The sequence below is a fragment of the Chaetodon trifascialis genome, chromosome 12, assembly GCF_039877785.1.
Source record: "Chaetodon trifascialis isolate fChaTrf1 chromosome 12, fChaTrf1.hap1, whole genome shotgun sequence".
Lineage (NCBI taxonomy): Eukaryota > Metazoa > Chordata > Actinopteri > Chaetodontiformes > Chaetodontidae > Chaetodon > Chaetodon trifascialis.
In genome coordinates this window covers 7,317,641-7,335,456 of record NC_092067.1, presented here as the reverse complement: position 1 = coordinate 7,335,456, position 17,816 = coordinate 7,317,641, and the positions used below count along the sequence as shown (strand labels likewise).

Below are 17,816 nucleotides of genomic sequence, written 5' to 3'. Positions count from 1 at the left end.
TGCTGCAATTCACTTCACTTCAGCCACATTCAATCCAGCTGATCTCAGTGTAATCTAATCCATTTCCCTTCGGTCCAATTCACCTATCTTTCTTGCTCTACTACTCATTACATCCTGTCCTGTCCTGCGCCACACACACTGAGAGGTCGTTAGTCATGGATGATGCCCACCACTGTGATGTGCTAGAGATGACATCAGCAGGGTGTCTGAGTCTTACAGCCCCACGAGGACGGGTGTGACGCCTTTCTTACAGTAAATGCTACAGTAAAGGCTACAGTGACGTTCCTCTTACCGGACAAACAGTGATGTTCTGCTTCCACTGACTCATGTTGGAGCTGTCCTCCAGTGTGGTGCATCTGCGCTGCCTGAAGTCCCAGCCACAGTAGGGGTCCCTTGCCTCCAAGCACAGCCTGCAGGGGCCAAGAGAGAGGAGGAGGACAGTGTTGTCAGCAAAATGAGTAGTGTAATTATTCACTGAAGACAGTGCACATTAACATTACGGTGAATATACCAGATTTAACATCTGTATTCCCTGGACAGATTTATCATAGTTACCCTAAAACAGCTAAAACAAACTTAATGAGCAAATACTTTTACACAGAGTTTTAATGTGCCCTGTGCTGGACCTGAAGTTCAAAACATTTTCTCTGGAAAAAGGTGAAGAACTGCTGTTGGAATGAACACTGTAGACTGCGACCAAAATCAACTGGCATATGCATTATTTTACTGTGACAAAAACGTGTTTAGAATTAAGTTTCTTTTGAAATGAATATTGATAGGAACACATAACATAAAGAAAAAATAAGAAACCGGTGAAATGGGATACAAGAATACAAGTTAATAAAGACTGTGTGAGTTAAAAACCAGGCCACTCCGGTGACTAAGCCTGATCCAAACATGCTGGTCTCAGATCTGCTGTACTGTACATGCATTCTAAACAACGTAAAGATGACAAAATCAGACATTTGCGTGCATCATTCCTCCCTCAGCTCTCACACAAACAACACGGTACATCACCCAAACAGTGATTAAATATTTGTAAGCTCCTCCAGTAAAACAAAGGCTTAATGATGCCTAATTAAATCTAAAGCTGTTAATGACGAGGCTAAGCCACCAGAGCTGATCTGGATGCCTCAGGAATGCAGGATAAAGGCATCAACTGAATACCCCCCCTCTCTCTCAAATACCCCCCCTTCACTTTCTGCCTCCTTTCCTTTCCTTCATATCCCTCTTTTGTCTCTCTCTTTCTTCCACTATCCTCCCTCTCTCTCATCCGCCCTCTCCTTCTCGACTCCTTCATCACAGCCCTGTAGGTTCTCGTCCTCCTCCTCTGTCTCCGTTCAGATGAAAGGAGAGATTCTTGTTGTTGTTGTGTTTTCTTTGCTGGCACAGACCTCCATGGTTTATTTGAAGAGCCCTGCAGTGTTTTAGCCTGGAGGTTGAGGAATCTCACAGTGTTGATACAGCTCTCTGTGCCAGGTCTGGGGCTCCATGGTGAACCCGAGGTCGGCTCAGATCCAATAAAGACATTACTGCGTAGCCAGCACATCAGAGGTGACCCCGCAGACAAAGAGAGAGAGAGAGAGAGAGGCCGTGGTCTAAGGTGATCTGCGGCGCGGCGGGAAGAGGACGACTTCCCTCATGAGCGTGAGACTTTCACTGCTAACCTTCTTGCGTGCCACTTTAATTAAGCGGCACTATTACAGCGACACCGGATGCAATCTCCAGTACAGATGGAACAATAATCATAATGAGGTCGGCCACATAGTCACAGTTCAGTGAACCTAATAGTTCATTTAAAAGGGCGGAGGGAGGAGTGTGTTGCCATTTTGGATCAAGGTCAACTATATTGTATCCGTGACAGGCTGATGTGTGGCTTTGCATCGTCATCGAGGCTCCTCATTTGGCTCTCTGATTACCAACACACTCACCTTCAACACTCACGCACACGATTACAGAGATCAGGAAAGCGGAACAATTAATAAGAGTGTATTTCAAGGGTGGAATAGGTAATGTTATACGAAAGGGAGAGGAGTGAGAGAGTTGCAGCCTAATTAGCTCGAGGTAAAGTGCACTGAGAGGCAGGCTGGAAGGCTTCTGAGGTGTCTGACCTCAGGGAAAGACAAGCTGAGTTCTGGATTCACCCCGTTTGCTTTCATTTAGAGCAAAATGCTGGTTGAAATATGAAAAAAGACATCAACAGCGTGACTGAGCAGTTCACGCTGGAAACTCTTGAGACCAGAAAAAAGGTATCAGCTGTAAAGAAATGCTGACAAATTGGTAATTGATGGCAGCGCAGGTAAAGATGGAGGTTGATGCCGTGGGATATATAGTTTGTCCTACTTTCCCCCATAGTTCAAATTTAAGCAAATATTAATGCCACAGCATGTGAGAAAAAGGAACAGCCAACCACACAACCAACAGCAACACAAATATCAGTAGAAACGTCCTCAGATGATCCAAAGTATTGAAATCAGGGCTGATCCATGCATATCTTTCTGTAATGGATTGTGCTGGCCCATCAAAATCCAGTGTTTTCTTTGCTGTGCTCTTCTGTGCTTTGTCCACCCCAGCTGGGCTCTACACTGAGTGTGAATGTGAAAATTATTTCATTGTCCCAGTCATGGCAGCCACTGGGGCAATGTTTGGCAAGTGGCAACGTTTGCTGAGCTTTGATGGTAACAAATCTGTTACTTCTCTTCTTATTAGCAAAGAGCAGTGTACAAAACTTCGAGCAAGCCGCTGAATCAGCTGTCGCCAGTTAATGTTAATTCTGAGAGTAAGTTGAAGACGGGCCAAAAAAAAAAACTTGGCCGTTTTGGAATTTGTGTGCTCTCTGTTAACCAGAACTCAGCCAAAAAATGTTTGTGAGATTAAAGAAAGGAAAGTTTGAAGCCTGAAACCAGAAGAGCAGATTAGTCCCCATGGGCTTTGGAATGAGGCATTCGCTTTCACAGCGTGTAATGTGTCAGCTCAGGTGTCCACATACTTTTGGCCACGTAGAGTAATTATAATCAGGTTTCAGGTATGTGCTGTGTAGTGGTGTGGTCACACTGGAGGAGGCACCAAAGACGACAAACTTAACTATACCCCAAAAAGTTGGGATGCATCCCAAAAGAGCTTGATTGTTTTTGTGCTCTATAGAGACCGCCATCCCACAATGCCATGCACAAAGGAAGCAAAGGATGTGCAAAAAATAAAAAAACTGTGGATGATGGTGAGACAGTTGTATTTCAAATTGCACTTTGATTGACATCTATACACATCATCATTTTCTGTTGGTGCAGAACAGCAAAGTACATTGATTTTCTCCAAATGGCAGTGTATTATGTTATACACAGCATACATAATGTATTCTACTGATATAATATGTTGAACTAGGACACAGCACATAGTTGCAGTCTCAGTATTTTTCCCAATAATTTCCTTCACACGGGGCCATTTAATAAAGGAGGATTTACTATTGGTGGGAAAGAAAGAGGGCATACCAAGGCGTTTATCTCCCACTCTGACCTTTCTGCAGCTGCATAAAACACCAGCCAAGCGCTCTCTGCCTTCCTGTCCTGACGGCTCACCGTTTTTTAAAAACAGAGCCGCGGTAAAAGTCAATTAGAGGCAGTGTGGGTGGAGAGAGGGCCGTGTGATGGGAATAGAAAAAGCTAATTTCTGTAACAAGCAGCGGAGAGGGATGTCAGCCCCAACAGGAGGCTGACTCTGCAGATACACAGGAATGTAAGGCACCTAAGCCCTATGAGAGAGAGTGTGAGTGAGAGAGTGTGTACATAATCAAGTGTGTTTTCTGAATATCCTTCTTTCTGTGTGCACTGTAAAGGCCCGTCTTTGTACTGTGGGTGTGCCACCATGTGTGAGAGCATCGCTTTGACAACTCTGCAGGGCACCGGCTGATATTTAATTCAGCAGCATGCATGCCCAGTGGCACACTATATCAAAACAGAGAAGCTATGGAACATGGCCTGTTAAATTTTAAACAGACCGAGCTGCAAAACCCACCAGCCTATACAACAATATGTCTGGACGAGTGGCATTGGAAGATAAATCTGCTGGATTCTCTCTGTGGGGGTGTAATTGGCATTTTAAATCGTTTGTGAACGCTGTAAAAACCGACGTCTCCTTTTATTACAGGCCCTTTAACAACTAGACATAAAAACAATAGTTCACCTCGCCTTTAATGGCAGGCCGTCAGTGTATAATTGCAAATATGATCACCAGTGCTGATAAATTATGGATTGGAATCAGCCATTATTAGTTGTAGCACTGACACTGTGGGAATACGTTAGCAAAAACTGTCTTGAGGGTCTGATTCAGTTAAACATATGTCTGCCTCTCTCCATCTCTCAACATAAGCTATGTCATTTTTTGCAGCCGCTCTCAGGAGACCACCGCTGACAGGCGCTTGCTCCTCATCCTCTCTCCAGGGGAGAGAGTCCGTCCCTGGGGCTTTTTTCCCCGCTGTGCTGGGCTGAGCCGGCCATTCAGGAAGTCTGCTCATGATGAATTGGAAACACAGAGAACTCCTGCTAGCACTCAGCGCTAATACATCCAATTAGGCTCAGTTGGAGCCAGGCTGAAGACTGATGGTGCCGTGTCCAAAAAAAAATCAGGAAAACAAAAGTGAGGTGGCTGACTGCCAAAAACTGCCTACTGTCCTCCATGTACAATTTTAGCCTCTGGTGAATAAAAAGGAAGGTGCATAATCACAGAGAACCAACGAGGAGGCAGAAACAGGCTATGAGAAAGAGAGATGACAAGAACATGTAAGAATATTCACAGGCAAGGTACGAGATGGCAGACAGATGGCTAACTGATGAAACAAAGAGACAGGGAAGACACAAAGTAAGACAAGAGAAGGTGAAGAGGCAGCACTGAACTGCTGTCACTTCATGACTGCAGGTGGAGGCTGACAGGATCAATGTAATCAATTCACCTGGATCCAGTACTGAACCTGCTTATGCAATCCTTTGCAGGGTCACATTAGGCAAGAGGCAGGTTACACTCCCAACAAAAGGGCAGACATTTTCAGACAGAGAACCATTCACACTCCTGCTCGTACCTGGTCTGTGGACTGTGGACAGAAAGCGGAGCAGGCACCAGGAGAGCATGCAGACCTTTGGCAAATTTGAATTCAGAACCTTCTTGTGGCAGCGACAGTGCTAACCTCTGCCCCGCCATGCCACCCTTCTTTTTGAGTCCCGTATCAACTATCTTTCAAGATATGTAACCAACTCAAGTTACAAGTAACTAAAACTGAAAGACTGAGTTGAGATAATAAGAGTAATGATCTATTGTTGTCTGAGGTGACAGGAGCATTACAGTTTGGAGTGGCAGCCTAATCAATATTCACAACCTGTAGACAGAACCTGAAACTATATATTTCAGAAATTACTTTCACCAAATACTGGACGTCCTGATAATCAGCTAAGTCACTGATATGACTCGTATGAACCTCCGAGATTCCACCGATTGAAACCAGGGTGACACACTCATTGTTTCTCTGGATAAGACTCTTCACTCACTGCAAAAACACACAGTCCACCTACATTGAGCCATCAAAATCTTTTTAAATTATTACTATTATTTTGTGAGCACATGGTAAAAAATATAGTCTTTTGGAACTTAGAGGTTTCATTTTCGAGGTTAGAGGTTTCATTTTCGTCTTTGATCATCTTAACCACAGAATTAACATCTCATTCATGGGTGGAAATTAACATTTCCACCCATGAATGAAGGAATCACTGATGAAAATGAAAACGTTGAATGTTGCTGTTTGCTTACAGAAAAGATTACTAGGTGCAATAAGATATTCACATCCTCTGAGCTTTGTAAATCCAGGTGGACATCATAGCCACTTGCTTATTTTTATTCTGTGTTTTGTACCCAGCCACCCGAAAAGGGATCAGAGCAGTTTGACACCGTCAGCATCAGGGGATTTAAAAGGTGGCTACCCAGAGGTTACGACATAGTGCCAGTCCAAGTCAAGGCTGAAAGAAGGGGGTGGGAAAGCAATATAGACTGAAATGGAAGGAGAGAGAAAGGGACAGAGAGCAAAATGATTACACTGAGCTGCGGCCAGAACAAAGCCTGTAATAAAAGTAACAGCATTCTGGAGCAGTAATAAATACATCCACTGTGTGAACACCATCTCTCTCTTTCTCTCAGTCCTTGGCTGGTGAAGTGTTCCTCTGATTGGTCATACAGGCTTAGCAGCAGTGAGCTCTAGAGGCCTGCTGACAGGCTGGCAGCCACGGCCAGCAGTAAATTGGGTTTGTTGGGGATGGGCCTGTAAGCTCCCCTCACACAGACACAGACAGACAGGGAAATCCACATTACTGTATAGGGCCCTATAGGGACTAATGCTGAAGTACAACGAAAGCTGGGCCGCAACATGTCATATACATTGATTTTAACAAGTAGCCACACACACACACACACACACACACACACACACACTGTGGCAGGGATGCTGATGGTCAGTGGTTTTCCTCAATGCCCGTTTATGTGTTTCCTGATGTTGTTTTAAACTCCTGCCACAGGCAGGGTGAGCTGCCTCAGCTGCGTGACTGCTGCCAGGTCACTGTTAATCACACATACACAGCCACACACTCATACACACACACAGCAAATTGAACCAAAGCCCCGCAGGCAGAAATGCGATCACCAGCAGGACAATTGTACTTCTTGTAATAAAACGTAATGTTTATGTAAGCAGATGTGTGAGCGGTGGTTTGGCTGCAGGAATAGAGCCGCTACAGAAAGCCTGATTTGTTCCGTTTCATCCTCCTCACCATTATCCTCATCATTTATTCAGCGTTTCCTCCTTTGCCTCCTTCTTGTAGTTATTTCTGTTTCCATATTTTTTCTTATCTTTTTTCTTTCTCATGCTCTTTCCTCTTTCTCCTCATCACCAACTGCAAAAAAAAGACTCAAAGGAGCTTCCAGCATTCACATGAAACACTTCCCCATCTGACACCTTCAGTTTCAACAAATGCAGATTTGTCAGTCCTTCTGTCTTTCTCAGGATCTCTCCAACCCCATTTTTCCCTTTTCTCCCATTGTCCCCTTGTTAGTATATTTTCCTGTAAATTTCCCATATTTCTAATCTTTCTACACAAACACGAAAAAGCTGGCTGTAATGTTGACAGGAAGTCATCACTCAAATTACACCTGCCAATGGAAGAAGAAGAAGAAGAAGAAGATGATGGATGAATGTGAAAGTGATGGAGTATCTGCCAGAAAAGCTAAAAGTTTTTGCAACTATCTCACCAAACAGGAGGAGGCTTACTCGTACTTAATGAAGAGCAACGTCAGTCAAAGTGCTTTTTGTTAAATATGCCACACATATTTCAGCGGCTCACGGGGAGGTGAGCCAGCATGACAAATGTACCGAGCATACGCCCCCAAGAGGTGCAGAAACATGCTCCATCAGTGACTGCGGGGATGTTCACAGCATTTCACTTTCAACCAGGGATCTGATTCTGACCACCTAATCTCATTAGCCCAACTGTTGGTGCTCTGATCTTCTGAAGCAAGTTCAAAGATCCTCTGTGTGTAGCCTTGTCTCAGTGTAAGGAGGTGGGGGGTGGGGCGCCAGGAAACTTCCCTTACTCCAAATGCCAGTGTCGACAGGTATGCAAATCTGTAAACCAATAGTAGAAAAAATAGTGCACCATCAATTAGTTACTTTCAATGTAGTGCTGTCTGTGGAGGGTGTAAGCGCTATGCCACTGTTCTGTGAGACCAATAGTTTCATCGTCTATTTGGCAGCATGGACTACCTTAATTCCCTCAGTGAAAGAAAAAAAAAGCTCTGATGGATGCAACATTGCAGCCGGGCTAGCATGCTTCTGTAGCCAAAAATAAATCACTGCACTAACAGAGCAAGATAGAGAGATAGGTGTTGGGTGGAGGACAGAGTGCTGCAGTTAGCCAGAGGTGCCAGTTGGCCAGGTCAAATATAATTACCACAAGTAGAGGACAAACACACACAAGCATCTGCACACACACAACAGCAAAAGCTGCAGCATTTGTCTGCGAGCTATCGCTAAGAGGCTACAAATCACCGGCCGCTGCGAAGGTTTAGCATTGTAACAAAAAACCACTTCAGATGATGCAAATATTATTCTTCTCTCAGAGTTGCAACAGTTGCCAGAGATGCCAATACAGATCAATAACAAAGGAAACCTTAACATTAAAAGCACTTAAACCTAATTGAATTCTCAGACTGCAACGACTGCGTGCATTCATTCAAACACACTGCCTGCATTTTAACTCTTACAAACGTGTACACTTACATACGTGAAGCATTTCTGCATTACAGCTAAAGCCACAGTCCATGTTATTCAATTACCAGCTGGATAGTCTCTAATTATAAGTTTGGACTTGTCCATAAATCATGTCTCACCTTCTCTCAGTTGCTGTGATGCCCATCACAGCACAGTCAATACCTCTATTCTCCACTGTTTATATGAATGTGATGCAAAAAGCAGCATGTGTGGCTGCAGATGAGCTGCTGTCAGCTATAAAACCATCGGAGCATATTCAGCTGTTATCAGTGTGTGAATGGATGTATGGCTGTATGTGAATGACGACCACACACAATGCAGAGGCGATGAGAAGAATGGCTCATTCAGCCTGCTGTACAATGACAGGGAGTGTGTTCAGACAAAGAGAAGGACGGCAGGTGGGTGCTTTTCACCTAGTCTGAGCAGAACTCCCAGACAGACAGGAAAAGAAAGAAAAGGGAGCACCAGAGCTGGGTGGTAATGTGGTACAAAGTTACAGCAGTAGCAGTACTTTTCTCAGTGATGTATTATCCAATCCTTTGAAACAGGGCAGGGATAGTAACAAAGTGTATCCTGTCAAATACTTGTTACAGAAACCTTCTGTTTACATCAACTGTACTCTAAAGAAAACAATACTCAGTTTTGAACTGGCAGAGTCTGTGACATACAAAGATCGACAAAGTGTCGTAACAAAATGCTCAAAATGTTCAGAATCTACCCCTTCACCCAAAAGAGAAAGCTGCTGTCAATCGTATGTAGGCGTTCGCAAACCAGTCAAGTTGCAGATTACATTCGTCAGCCCAGACTTGCATGTAGTGAAGACTTTGAAGGAATTTAATGAGGCGTTAAATGCATTTTCTGGTGAAATGGATTTGACATGCATGAATCCAGTGAATAATCACCTGAAGCTCAACATCAGCAGAACCAACGAGCCTGTGGTGCTTCAGATATGGATGCTGCTGCAAAGAAGCTACACACTGTAAAACATGGAGGCTTCACGCACATCTTCAACCCAACAGCACAGAAGATCTCTGCAATCAGCACAGTCTGAAGGTGGACGCCCAAGATTAGTGTCAACAATTCAGTATCTGACCAAATGTGAAATATGGTCACAATCAGAGAAGTGTTTTTGCAGAACATTATGATGTCACAGCGAAGTTGACTTTTGACCTTTAGGATATAAAATGGCATCACTTCATCATTTTGTCCTATCAGAGTGAGACATTTGAGTGTGAAATGTTATCGTCATTAGCATATGAATTCTTGAGTTATGGCATAAAACATTTTTTGCATTGTCACTGTGACCAAATTCTAATCAGTTCATCCTTGAGTCCAAGGGACTATTTGCCACTTTGAAGAAATTGAATGTGCTCCTGAGAGCATTCAGAAGAATAAGAATACGACAACCCAGAAACATGACGCCTACAGCTATCGCACAAGTGGAGGCATAATTTTCCTTAAAGGCTAATTGCGTCTTCTGCTGAGAGAATGTGTATGTGATTACTCGTGAGTAGAGCACACAACAGTAAAACCAGCGCCTCTCTGAAAATTTCTTCTGCTTTTCTCCATCAGTGTCAACTGAATACATTTGAGTTTTGAATTGTCAATACGCTACTTTTAATTGTCACCTTTGGCATTGGGAAATTGCAATTGGCATTTTCCACTCATCGACAGATTAACTGTTAATGTAAATATTAGCTGAAGTCATATTCTCATGCATTAATTCATTACCTGGCCTCCTTTTTTTTCCTAATCTCGTCATCCATCTGCCCTTTTCTGCTTGCCTGAGTCCCTCCAGAGGAGCTCACGTGTCACGCAGACGGACAGGTTGACATCTGTCGTATACTGTGGCTCACTTTGCCTTCGGCTGCAGTGCATTTGAAAGGGTGAGCGAGCCTCAGAGGTGAGCAGAATATCGCAGACTGGATTAAAGATGGCCCGTCCTACCTCACCCCTCCACCCCTCCCTCTGGTGCCCTTGGAGGCCGCTCCTCTTACCGTTTTACCCCACCATGGCTGCTCACTCTGCTTTTCCCTCCTGATCTGTATATCTCTTTTGACTTTTCTCTCTTCCTCTTACTGTCTGTGTCTCTCTCTCTCATCTCGCCTATCGCACTCACATCTTATTAAATGCAATAGTTTTCCTACCTCTGTGTGTGTATGTGTGTGTGTGTGTGTGTGTGTGTGTCTGCACCTATGTGTCTAGAACTTTGGATTTACTAGAAATAGCGAGCTGACTCATCAGGCAGTGTGCATATGAGAACTCGTCCAAGCACCCACCCACACACAAATCACTCCATGTACACACACACACACACACACACACACACACACACACACAAAGAGTGAAAAAAGTATCAAGCCATTTGTATGCTAAAATGAAGTTGACTTTGAAGGGCTGAGATGGCCGGCTGAGGATCTGATTGGGAGCGCTGATGAGATACAGAAGGTTGGACAAACAGCCAGTGAGCTTCTCTCCCCTCGCTCACCCTTGAGACGGAGATTTTCACATGAATAACACTGAAACTGGAGATGGCAGGGCTGACCTCACTCCCTCTCTCTCTTTGTCTTCGTGGCTCTCTCACACACAAACGTGCCTTCAGAGAAACTTCTCTGGCGGTGTACGAGGTCGCTTAACATACACTTTTTGTTTACCCTCTGATTCAGACAAACAAAAAGCAGAACAGTGCTCCCTCTCTCTATTATGCAGAAGTCCATAACTACAAAAAAAGAAGAAGAAGGAAAGAAAAAAAAGCACAACAAATTGATTTCCTCCTCTGAGCAGATACCGCCCCAGTCATTTGTCTGGTTCCATAAGGACTTTAATGATTATAGGCGCGATCTTCCAGACATTAATCCTAGTTGAGGACAGATAATTACCTTCAACAGAAGACCAACCAGGTTAAAATGAATCTCCTGCCAAAATGCATAAAACGAACAATTAAATATACACTGTGTGTACTGCATGGCTGCTTTCACAAAGTACGACAACTGTCCCTTTAACAAATGAGATTAACGTGATGACATGAAAACAAAGGTTTCAGAATCAAACCACAATGTTGCCACCACATTATGTAGTATGATGCCTCAATAAAGCTAGCCCTGGTCAGCAGTCCTGATCCAGGACCGTGAATCTACTTATCAGTGGTGCAGCATTGTGTTCAGTGCTGCCACTGGTGGCTAGAAGCTATACAGCAACAAAAAATTGTGCTTGTATAGTGATTTGATAGGATTTGCTGGATGTTTGGATTAAGAGTGGCTGATGGTGTCGACGTTTCGTGCAACACTCACGTCTCCGTTTTGTAGGTGGAGCACCTCTCCAGTGGGATCTTCAGGACTCGGTTATTCAGCCCAACAAAGAGCGACCTGTCACTGTGCAGAATCTGCAGGCTCAGGACTGGTTCTCGCACCCCCGGCGGGAGAAGCTCCATCTCCTCTAAGTAACAGCCTTGTAGGTTCTTATTGGGTGTAGCCAGTGCCTTTAAGATGGTGCCATATTCTGATTGGACAAAAAGGACATGAGGGAATCTGAGATGATTTTGTATACAGGTAAATTAAAATAAACTTATAGTTTAATTTCTTGTTTCTAATTATGTGTGAGATTCTTTCCTTCCTTTCTCCTCCTTTACTAACCTGTGCTGATGTACATAACATGGTAGAGGGTGTCCATGCCCTGAACAATATCTACGACCAGGTTGGAGAAGCGAACGTCATCCTGCATGACCAGCGGATCCACAGACTCCGGCTGGACCACGTCGTTCATCAGGTAGAGCCGCTGGGCGTCCTGCAGGCTGCGCTCCGTCAAACCCTCATTGGGACCCTCATCATCTATAGTGCCACACTGGAGAGGAAGATGTCAGAAGAGGATGTGAAAATGTGGTATGGATGTAGGCGTATGACAAAGGAAGGCAGAAAGAATGCAAGAAATAAAGAAAAAACAACAATGGAGAAGTCCTTCACACTCCCTCTTTGTAATGACCGAATCAATACACCGTGTGTGGCTAGATTGCTTCGGTTCTTAATTCTATTCTCAGTAACTGCAACTTTTTCAAGGGATCAGAACTACAGTGTGATTGTGATGTGACCACAAGAACAACAATTTAATGAGACAGTGCAGGAGAATAAATCTGAAATGACAGCCTTCTGAAGGCTTTGTCTGGGTGGCACAGCTTAGCTGTGGATTGCAGCTTCTGCTCGTTCTTTGGACTTGAAATGAGAGATTGATTTGTTCATGGATTCCATTTTTGGGTGATGTTTAGAGCGGTAGATGGTTTTGGAAGTTTAACGAATTTTCCATTTTAGAACATATCTCATTTCTGTAGTATTATATTACAATCACTTTTTTCACCTTATATTTAGGGTTAATTTGCCGCAGCTTTTCCATAAACTGTACTACACTGTGATTTTTGACCATTTTTCTGTTATTTATTGATAGTCATAGCATGTAATAAGTTCCAGAGAGAGTAAAAATGAGTTCAGGAGTCTCTTATTGTCTCAGATACGTGGCCATTTCTGATCATAGCTGCCGACCTATGCAGTTTGCTAGACATGAACTAACAATAACTTTTTTTAATTCAGTCTGTAAGGTAACCTTAATGCTTCCCACCATGCTTTGTAGCACCACCAACAAGTTCAAGACACTAAGAGGTTTTACATGAGGAGATTAGAGATGGTTCAGTTTACTCATTGACATGTCACTTAGAGAGTTTTCATTGGAGTGACAGCCTGCGGGCCAGAAGCAAACTGTAATTAGAAGGAAAGTTATTATTTGGGACATCATTTTGACTTATTTCTGAATTGGATTATGGTTATATGTTTTTATGTTTATAAAACTTTGTTAGAGTTTGAGAATGTTTTTGTGGAAAAACTGCAGGAATCAAAGACATACTGTATCATAGTGCATCGTATTCTCCGTTTCTTACAGTGCAGGCAACATCATTGCAAAATCTGAGTTTTGGAGCTGTGTTAAGACCAACATGGATCGGTTTGGTATTAGTCTGGATGGGTTTCAGTGGTGAACTGACCTGGAAGTTGTGGATGGGGTTGGGCGTGGGAAGCCAGGTGGAGCGAGGATTCTCCTGGGAGCGGAAGGGCCCGTTGAAAGCCTGGGTGATGGCGCTCAGGTTGAAGGCGCACACCGCAGATGCTGCAATACTGTTGCTTTATAGAGAGATGGACAGGGAGGACAAGACAGAAAGCAGAAGATACCCGAGAGCAGAAAGGGGAGAGAATGAAAAGAAGTGATGGAAGGGGGTAAAAAAAATGTAAAAAATATTATTTCAACAATAATATTCAGAATCGTTCACATGTTGGCAGTAAACGTGCGGCCATATCAGAAATCAGCAGTGGCGAGCTGTGTTATAAAGCCATTCTGTAACGTGTCCCTTCCTCTTGATGGAAGTCCTATCATTTATACCTGCACTAAACAGGCACTACGTCGCTGGCTTGCTTTGGCTGGAGGCTAAGCTATGCTATCAGTGCTGCACAGTGAATGGGGACAGTATTAAGCTGAGGATATGGGAGGCAGTTGTTAGATTATGTGCAAACACACGCACACACACACACACACACACACACAGATGCCTCACAGGTGTCACATAGGAGAGTAAACCCCTGCTAAACTGGCAGTGTGAGTAAAGTTATTATCGTGACGCTCTTCAGCCATAATGTGCTGCAAGGTAATGAGTTTCTTAACTGCCTGCTACTGCTGACTGTTTTTTTTGCTCCTTTCCGATACACCCTGCACCACACTCTGACTTTTTACTACACAGCAAACAGCATGCTGCCTTGGCATGGCTTGTGGGATGCTGATAAACCATCAGTTAGAAGATAGCGAGTGATAACATTATAGTGAGAGAGCGAGACAGAAACAGAGACAGAGCCACAGAGACTCAGACAGCGAAGCAGAGAAAGAAAGACTATTGTACTTCTTCACGGTGCATCGTGAGCCGTTTCGGTTCCCTGGGTAAAGTATAAATCATTGAAGGCAGCTGCTTGCTGAAAAAGCAGTGTCTCAGGGTTTGGTAAATGGTTTTGGTGAGGCCTAAGTGCAGGGTTCTCAACCCTCCACCTGCCCTTGTTCGGTTTTCATTCTCTTTAATTTTCTTATGACATAGTCATTCATCTATCAATGAGGCATGCCATACTGTATATTTCATTATAGTTTCTGCAGTTACAAGCTACTCAGAAATGTCATCATTTGACAGGTCAGTGGCTCTATGTATGTTTTGGGAATTTATGAAAGAAAGCCTTAAGCAATTTGAAATGGTGTGGCAGTTTCACCTGTGCATTCATGGATTTTCACCCCTCAGCATTTGTTCGTATACAATCAGTGATTTGTTCATTTTTAACAGGGGAGGTGGTTCTAAATGTAACCCCTTAACTCCTGTCTCCTAAGGTTAAGCTTGGTGTGAGGGTGTATTTTCAGCTGCACAGATGCTACTGACTGATCATAGAAATGTAGGAATACTACAGACAGCAGTGTGTCTATGATCCTTTCACTGTTCTGCAGCTTCATGTTGCTACTTGTCACTTCACTGATCATGAAGGAGACACGACTCCACAGAGTATATCGGCTAGAATGCAGTATGGAATTGATCATTTCCAGTATAGAGATTATTATAGATCCAAGAGGTGACAAAAGGGTGGGGCACAATAACAAGTCTGTCTTCAGCACCACGGACAGTGCCGTGGATTTATCAATGCACAGCACAGTGAGGCTGCTGATATTTCCGAGCCATGGCCGAGGCCATGGATTCTAACTTCAAACCTCAGTCAGATTAAGGATCAATGAGTCAAACAGACTGGAATAACATATTCAGCTAACAACCCCTCTGCCCCTGCACTTTCTCAGCTACTGCAGGATGGAGAATGGGGATGGCAGTTTCACAAGGGGGATGCTTTTTGGTCATTTTGCTAACATGGGGGAACGTACAGACTGTATATGAATGGACAGAGGAGAGTGTCATTGTTCTGCATACATGAAAACATAATGGGCTTTGGAAATGGCAAAAAAAAAAAAGTCAAACAAAACATTGTCATTTTCATGGATTTTGTCATTCCTATTGTTTTTCTCTCATTTATTGCCATTTATCAAAAGTTATGTTCAGACACTACAAATCCAATCACACTTTGGGTGATGCAAACAGGAAGTGTAATTGTGCCATGGAGGCTACACCATGAAAAGTTATGTTGAATAAGCTTCTAGCAGTTTCTGTTTGCACTCACTGGGTTACTTTTCAAGCAGAGGTATGAAATTGATGAGCATCTGAAGTTCGAAGGAGCACCTCCTTATATGAGTTTAGATCAGAGTTTTACAGACTGTATGGATGTTCATTCTTGACCTTCTAATAATAAATAATTAAGGGAAGTTGGAAGTTGCACTGATCCAGCCACATACTGCAGAAGCTTTCACTGCACAAAATAAGATATTTATTTCCTGAGTGTTGACTCATGATAAAAATGAATATGATGCTGATTTAGACTTGTGGCAGGATGTGTGTTTTTATGAATTGGATGTTTGCTCTTGTTTTATCGGTGTGTGTAAATATACTTGGCTGGTTGTGTTTGAATTTTAGTGTTGGATCAGATGGGTTAATCTCAGAATGAGTATATGTGCATGTGTATGATGTCTGCACATTCTGGTTTGACTGATTTATGACACAAAATGCATCAATCAAAAGTATTGTATGCTGACTGAAAAAAACATTTCTTTTTTTTAAAAAAATGTCATCTTCCTGTGGGCATAATATCCTTATTTTTATCTTTCAGATGCTTAAGATATCTGTGATTGCTTTTTCTGTTTTTTTCTTTGAACCCCACTTTCTCAGAGACCCAGTTCAGGATGGTTAGAAAACTAAAGTGTTCTGCAGGGTTGCAAAGTGCTGTGCAGCTCCAGATGAGCTCTGGCTAAACAATAGGGGATGCCAAACAGGTGTCTCAATGACTGACTTGCATGCTGCTAAAGAGAACAGCCTCTGGACTACTGTAAAAGGACATTTTTCTCTTGTTCTTCCAAAGGCTCTGGTGTAGACATTGTGACAGGGAGCCGGAGCCAAAGTGTGTGATGTAGAGGGAGTGCTGTGGTGAACCGGCAGTAACCAAACCCCAACTGTAAGAAACCACAGGCAAATCGGCTGCAACACGTGAGTGGCAGCCACAGCAGTTTTCACACTCTCACACACAGTTTGACATAATAGGAAGCTAAACTGCGGGTTTGTGGTTGTACTGTAGCTGCAGCTTGCATTGAAGACGAGCTGTACCACAGAAGGCCTGATGTTGTCCAGATTCTTTGAGATCTCTACTCTGACAGTGGGTTTCTGCAATAATGCCAAGAGAACAGAGTGAAAGCGAGCACTGAAAGTCTTTTGCACTAATGGATGCAACCCATATGTTTTGCGTCTGCCTAAAAGCCCAGGAAAGTGATTGAAAAGCTGTTTGACATCTGCTATGCTGTTTGCTGCTGCTCTCGGAGGCCCAGCACCACGATGATCACTTTCATTATGAGTGAAGCTCCTTCAAGTGATTCATCTCATCCCAACAGCCTGATCCTGTCACTGGTTGTCCTCTGAAATACTGCTTGATTTCCTATCTTGTTTTACAGAACTCATCCTGGTTCACCTCTCTGGTGTTCTCTCCTTTTCCTTTTCTGTGCTCTGAACTGATTAGTTCAGACCCTTTTATGAAATCTTCATATCCTGTGTTCCTATCCAGCAGCAGATAAGCAGTTAAAATGAGTTCCAGATACAACATTAAAATACTGCTTACTCATGAATGCAGCTGTAATAATAATCCTACAATACGTCTAGTTACATAACACTTTGAAATGGACGAGGTAGGCTTTCCTGAGTGTGATAATGTACATTTTCTTGAACTGATCCTGCTAACAAGTATTGTGCGTGTCCTCGCAGTCTGATACATCTTATTCCTCTGTACCATAACACATTGTTGGTTTTGGTCTTCTCACAAGATTTGTTTACAATAAGAACGATATAGAATAACGGCAGGCTTATCCTTCAAGGACCTGATCGCTTTTTTCACCAGTCAGCCGTCCTCATACCCACGATACATTGCTCCAGTGACTGCAGGTGTAGCTCAGTTCAGCCCCAAAAAGAGGTGTTAGAAAGTTAATGAACTCCTCAGTCAGCCTGGCTGTTCGGCTGTCTGCGAGCCACAATCCACACTGATCTGTACAGCAGCAAGTCTCTCTGGTAAACACAAGTGGCTGATATGCATTTTACTCAGTAACCTTATCTTTTTAGGCTGGATGCTGGTTTAGCTGCTTGTTCATTCTTAAAACTTTTCTTATTTCTTCAATTGTTGTTATGACTGCATGACCTGTCATATAATGTCTTTATTATTCAGTGGTTTTCTGTGCAATCTGTTTTGTTCATAACAAGAAAATAGACCTTTGCTTATGCATTGTATACACGCACATCAATGCAAAGAGAGCCCTGTGGAGTCCGCCTGAAAGTCCAGGTTTTTATCTAAAGTACCTAACCATATTTTATGTGAAAAAA

General features: G+C 43.2%; 1 protein-coding gene across 6 annotated transcripts in view; it reads right to left on the bottom strand.

Annotated features, from left to right (window-relative positions):
• Positions 1 to 17,816, bottom strand: part of sema5ba (sema domain, seven thrombospondin repeats (type 1 and type 1-like), transmembrane domain (TM) and short cytoplasmic domain, (semaphorin) 5Ba) — a 154,919-nt gene that overhangs the window by 20,229 nt on the left and 116,874 nt on the right. For all 6 annotated transcript variants that reach the window (XM_070975772.1, XM_070975775.1, XM_070975776.1 and 3 more), the window contains 4 exons: positions 13,323 to 13,458; positions 11,932 to 12,139; positions 11,590 to 11,797; positions 293 to 410 (listed from right to left, as the gene is read on the bottom strand). In XM_070975772.1, the coding sequence (XP_070831873.1) occupies positions 293 to 410; positions 11,590 to 11,797; positions 11,932 to 12,139; positions 13,323 to 13,458 (670 nt within the window). The remainder of the gene's footprint in view (positions 1 to 292; positions 411 to 11,589; positions 11,798 to 11,931; positions 12,140 to 13,322; positions 13,459 to 17,816) is intronic.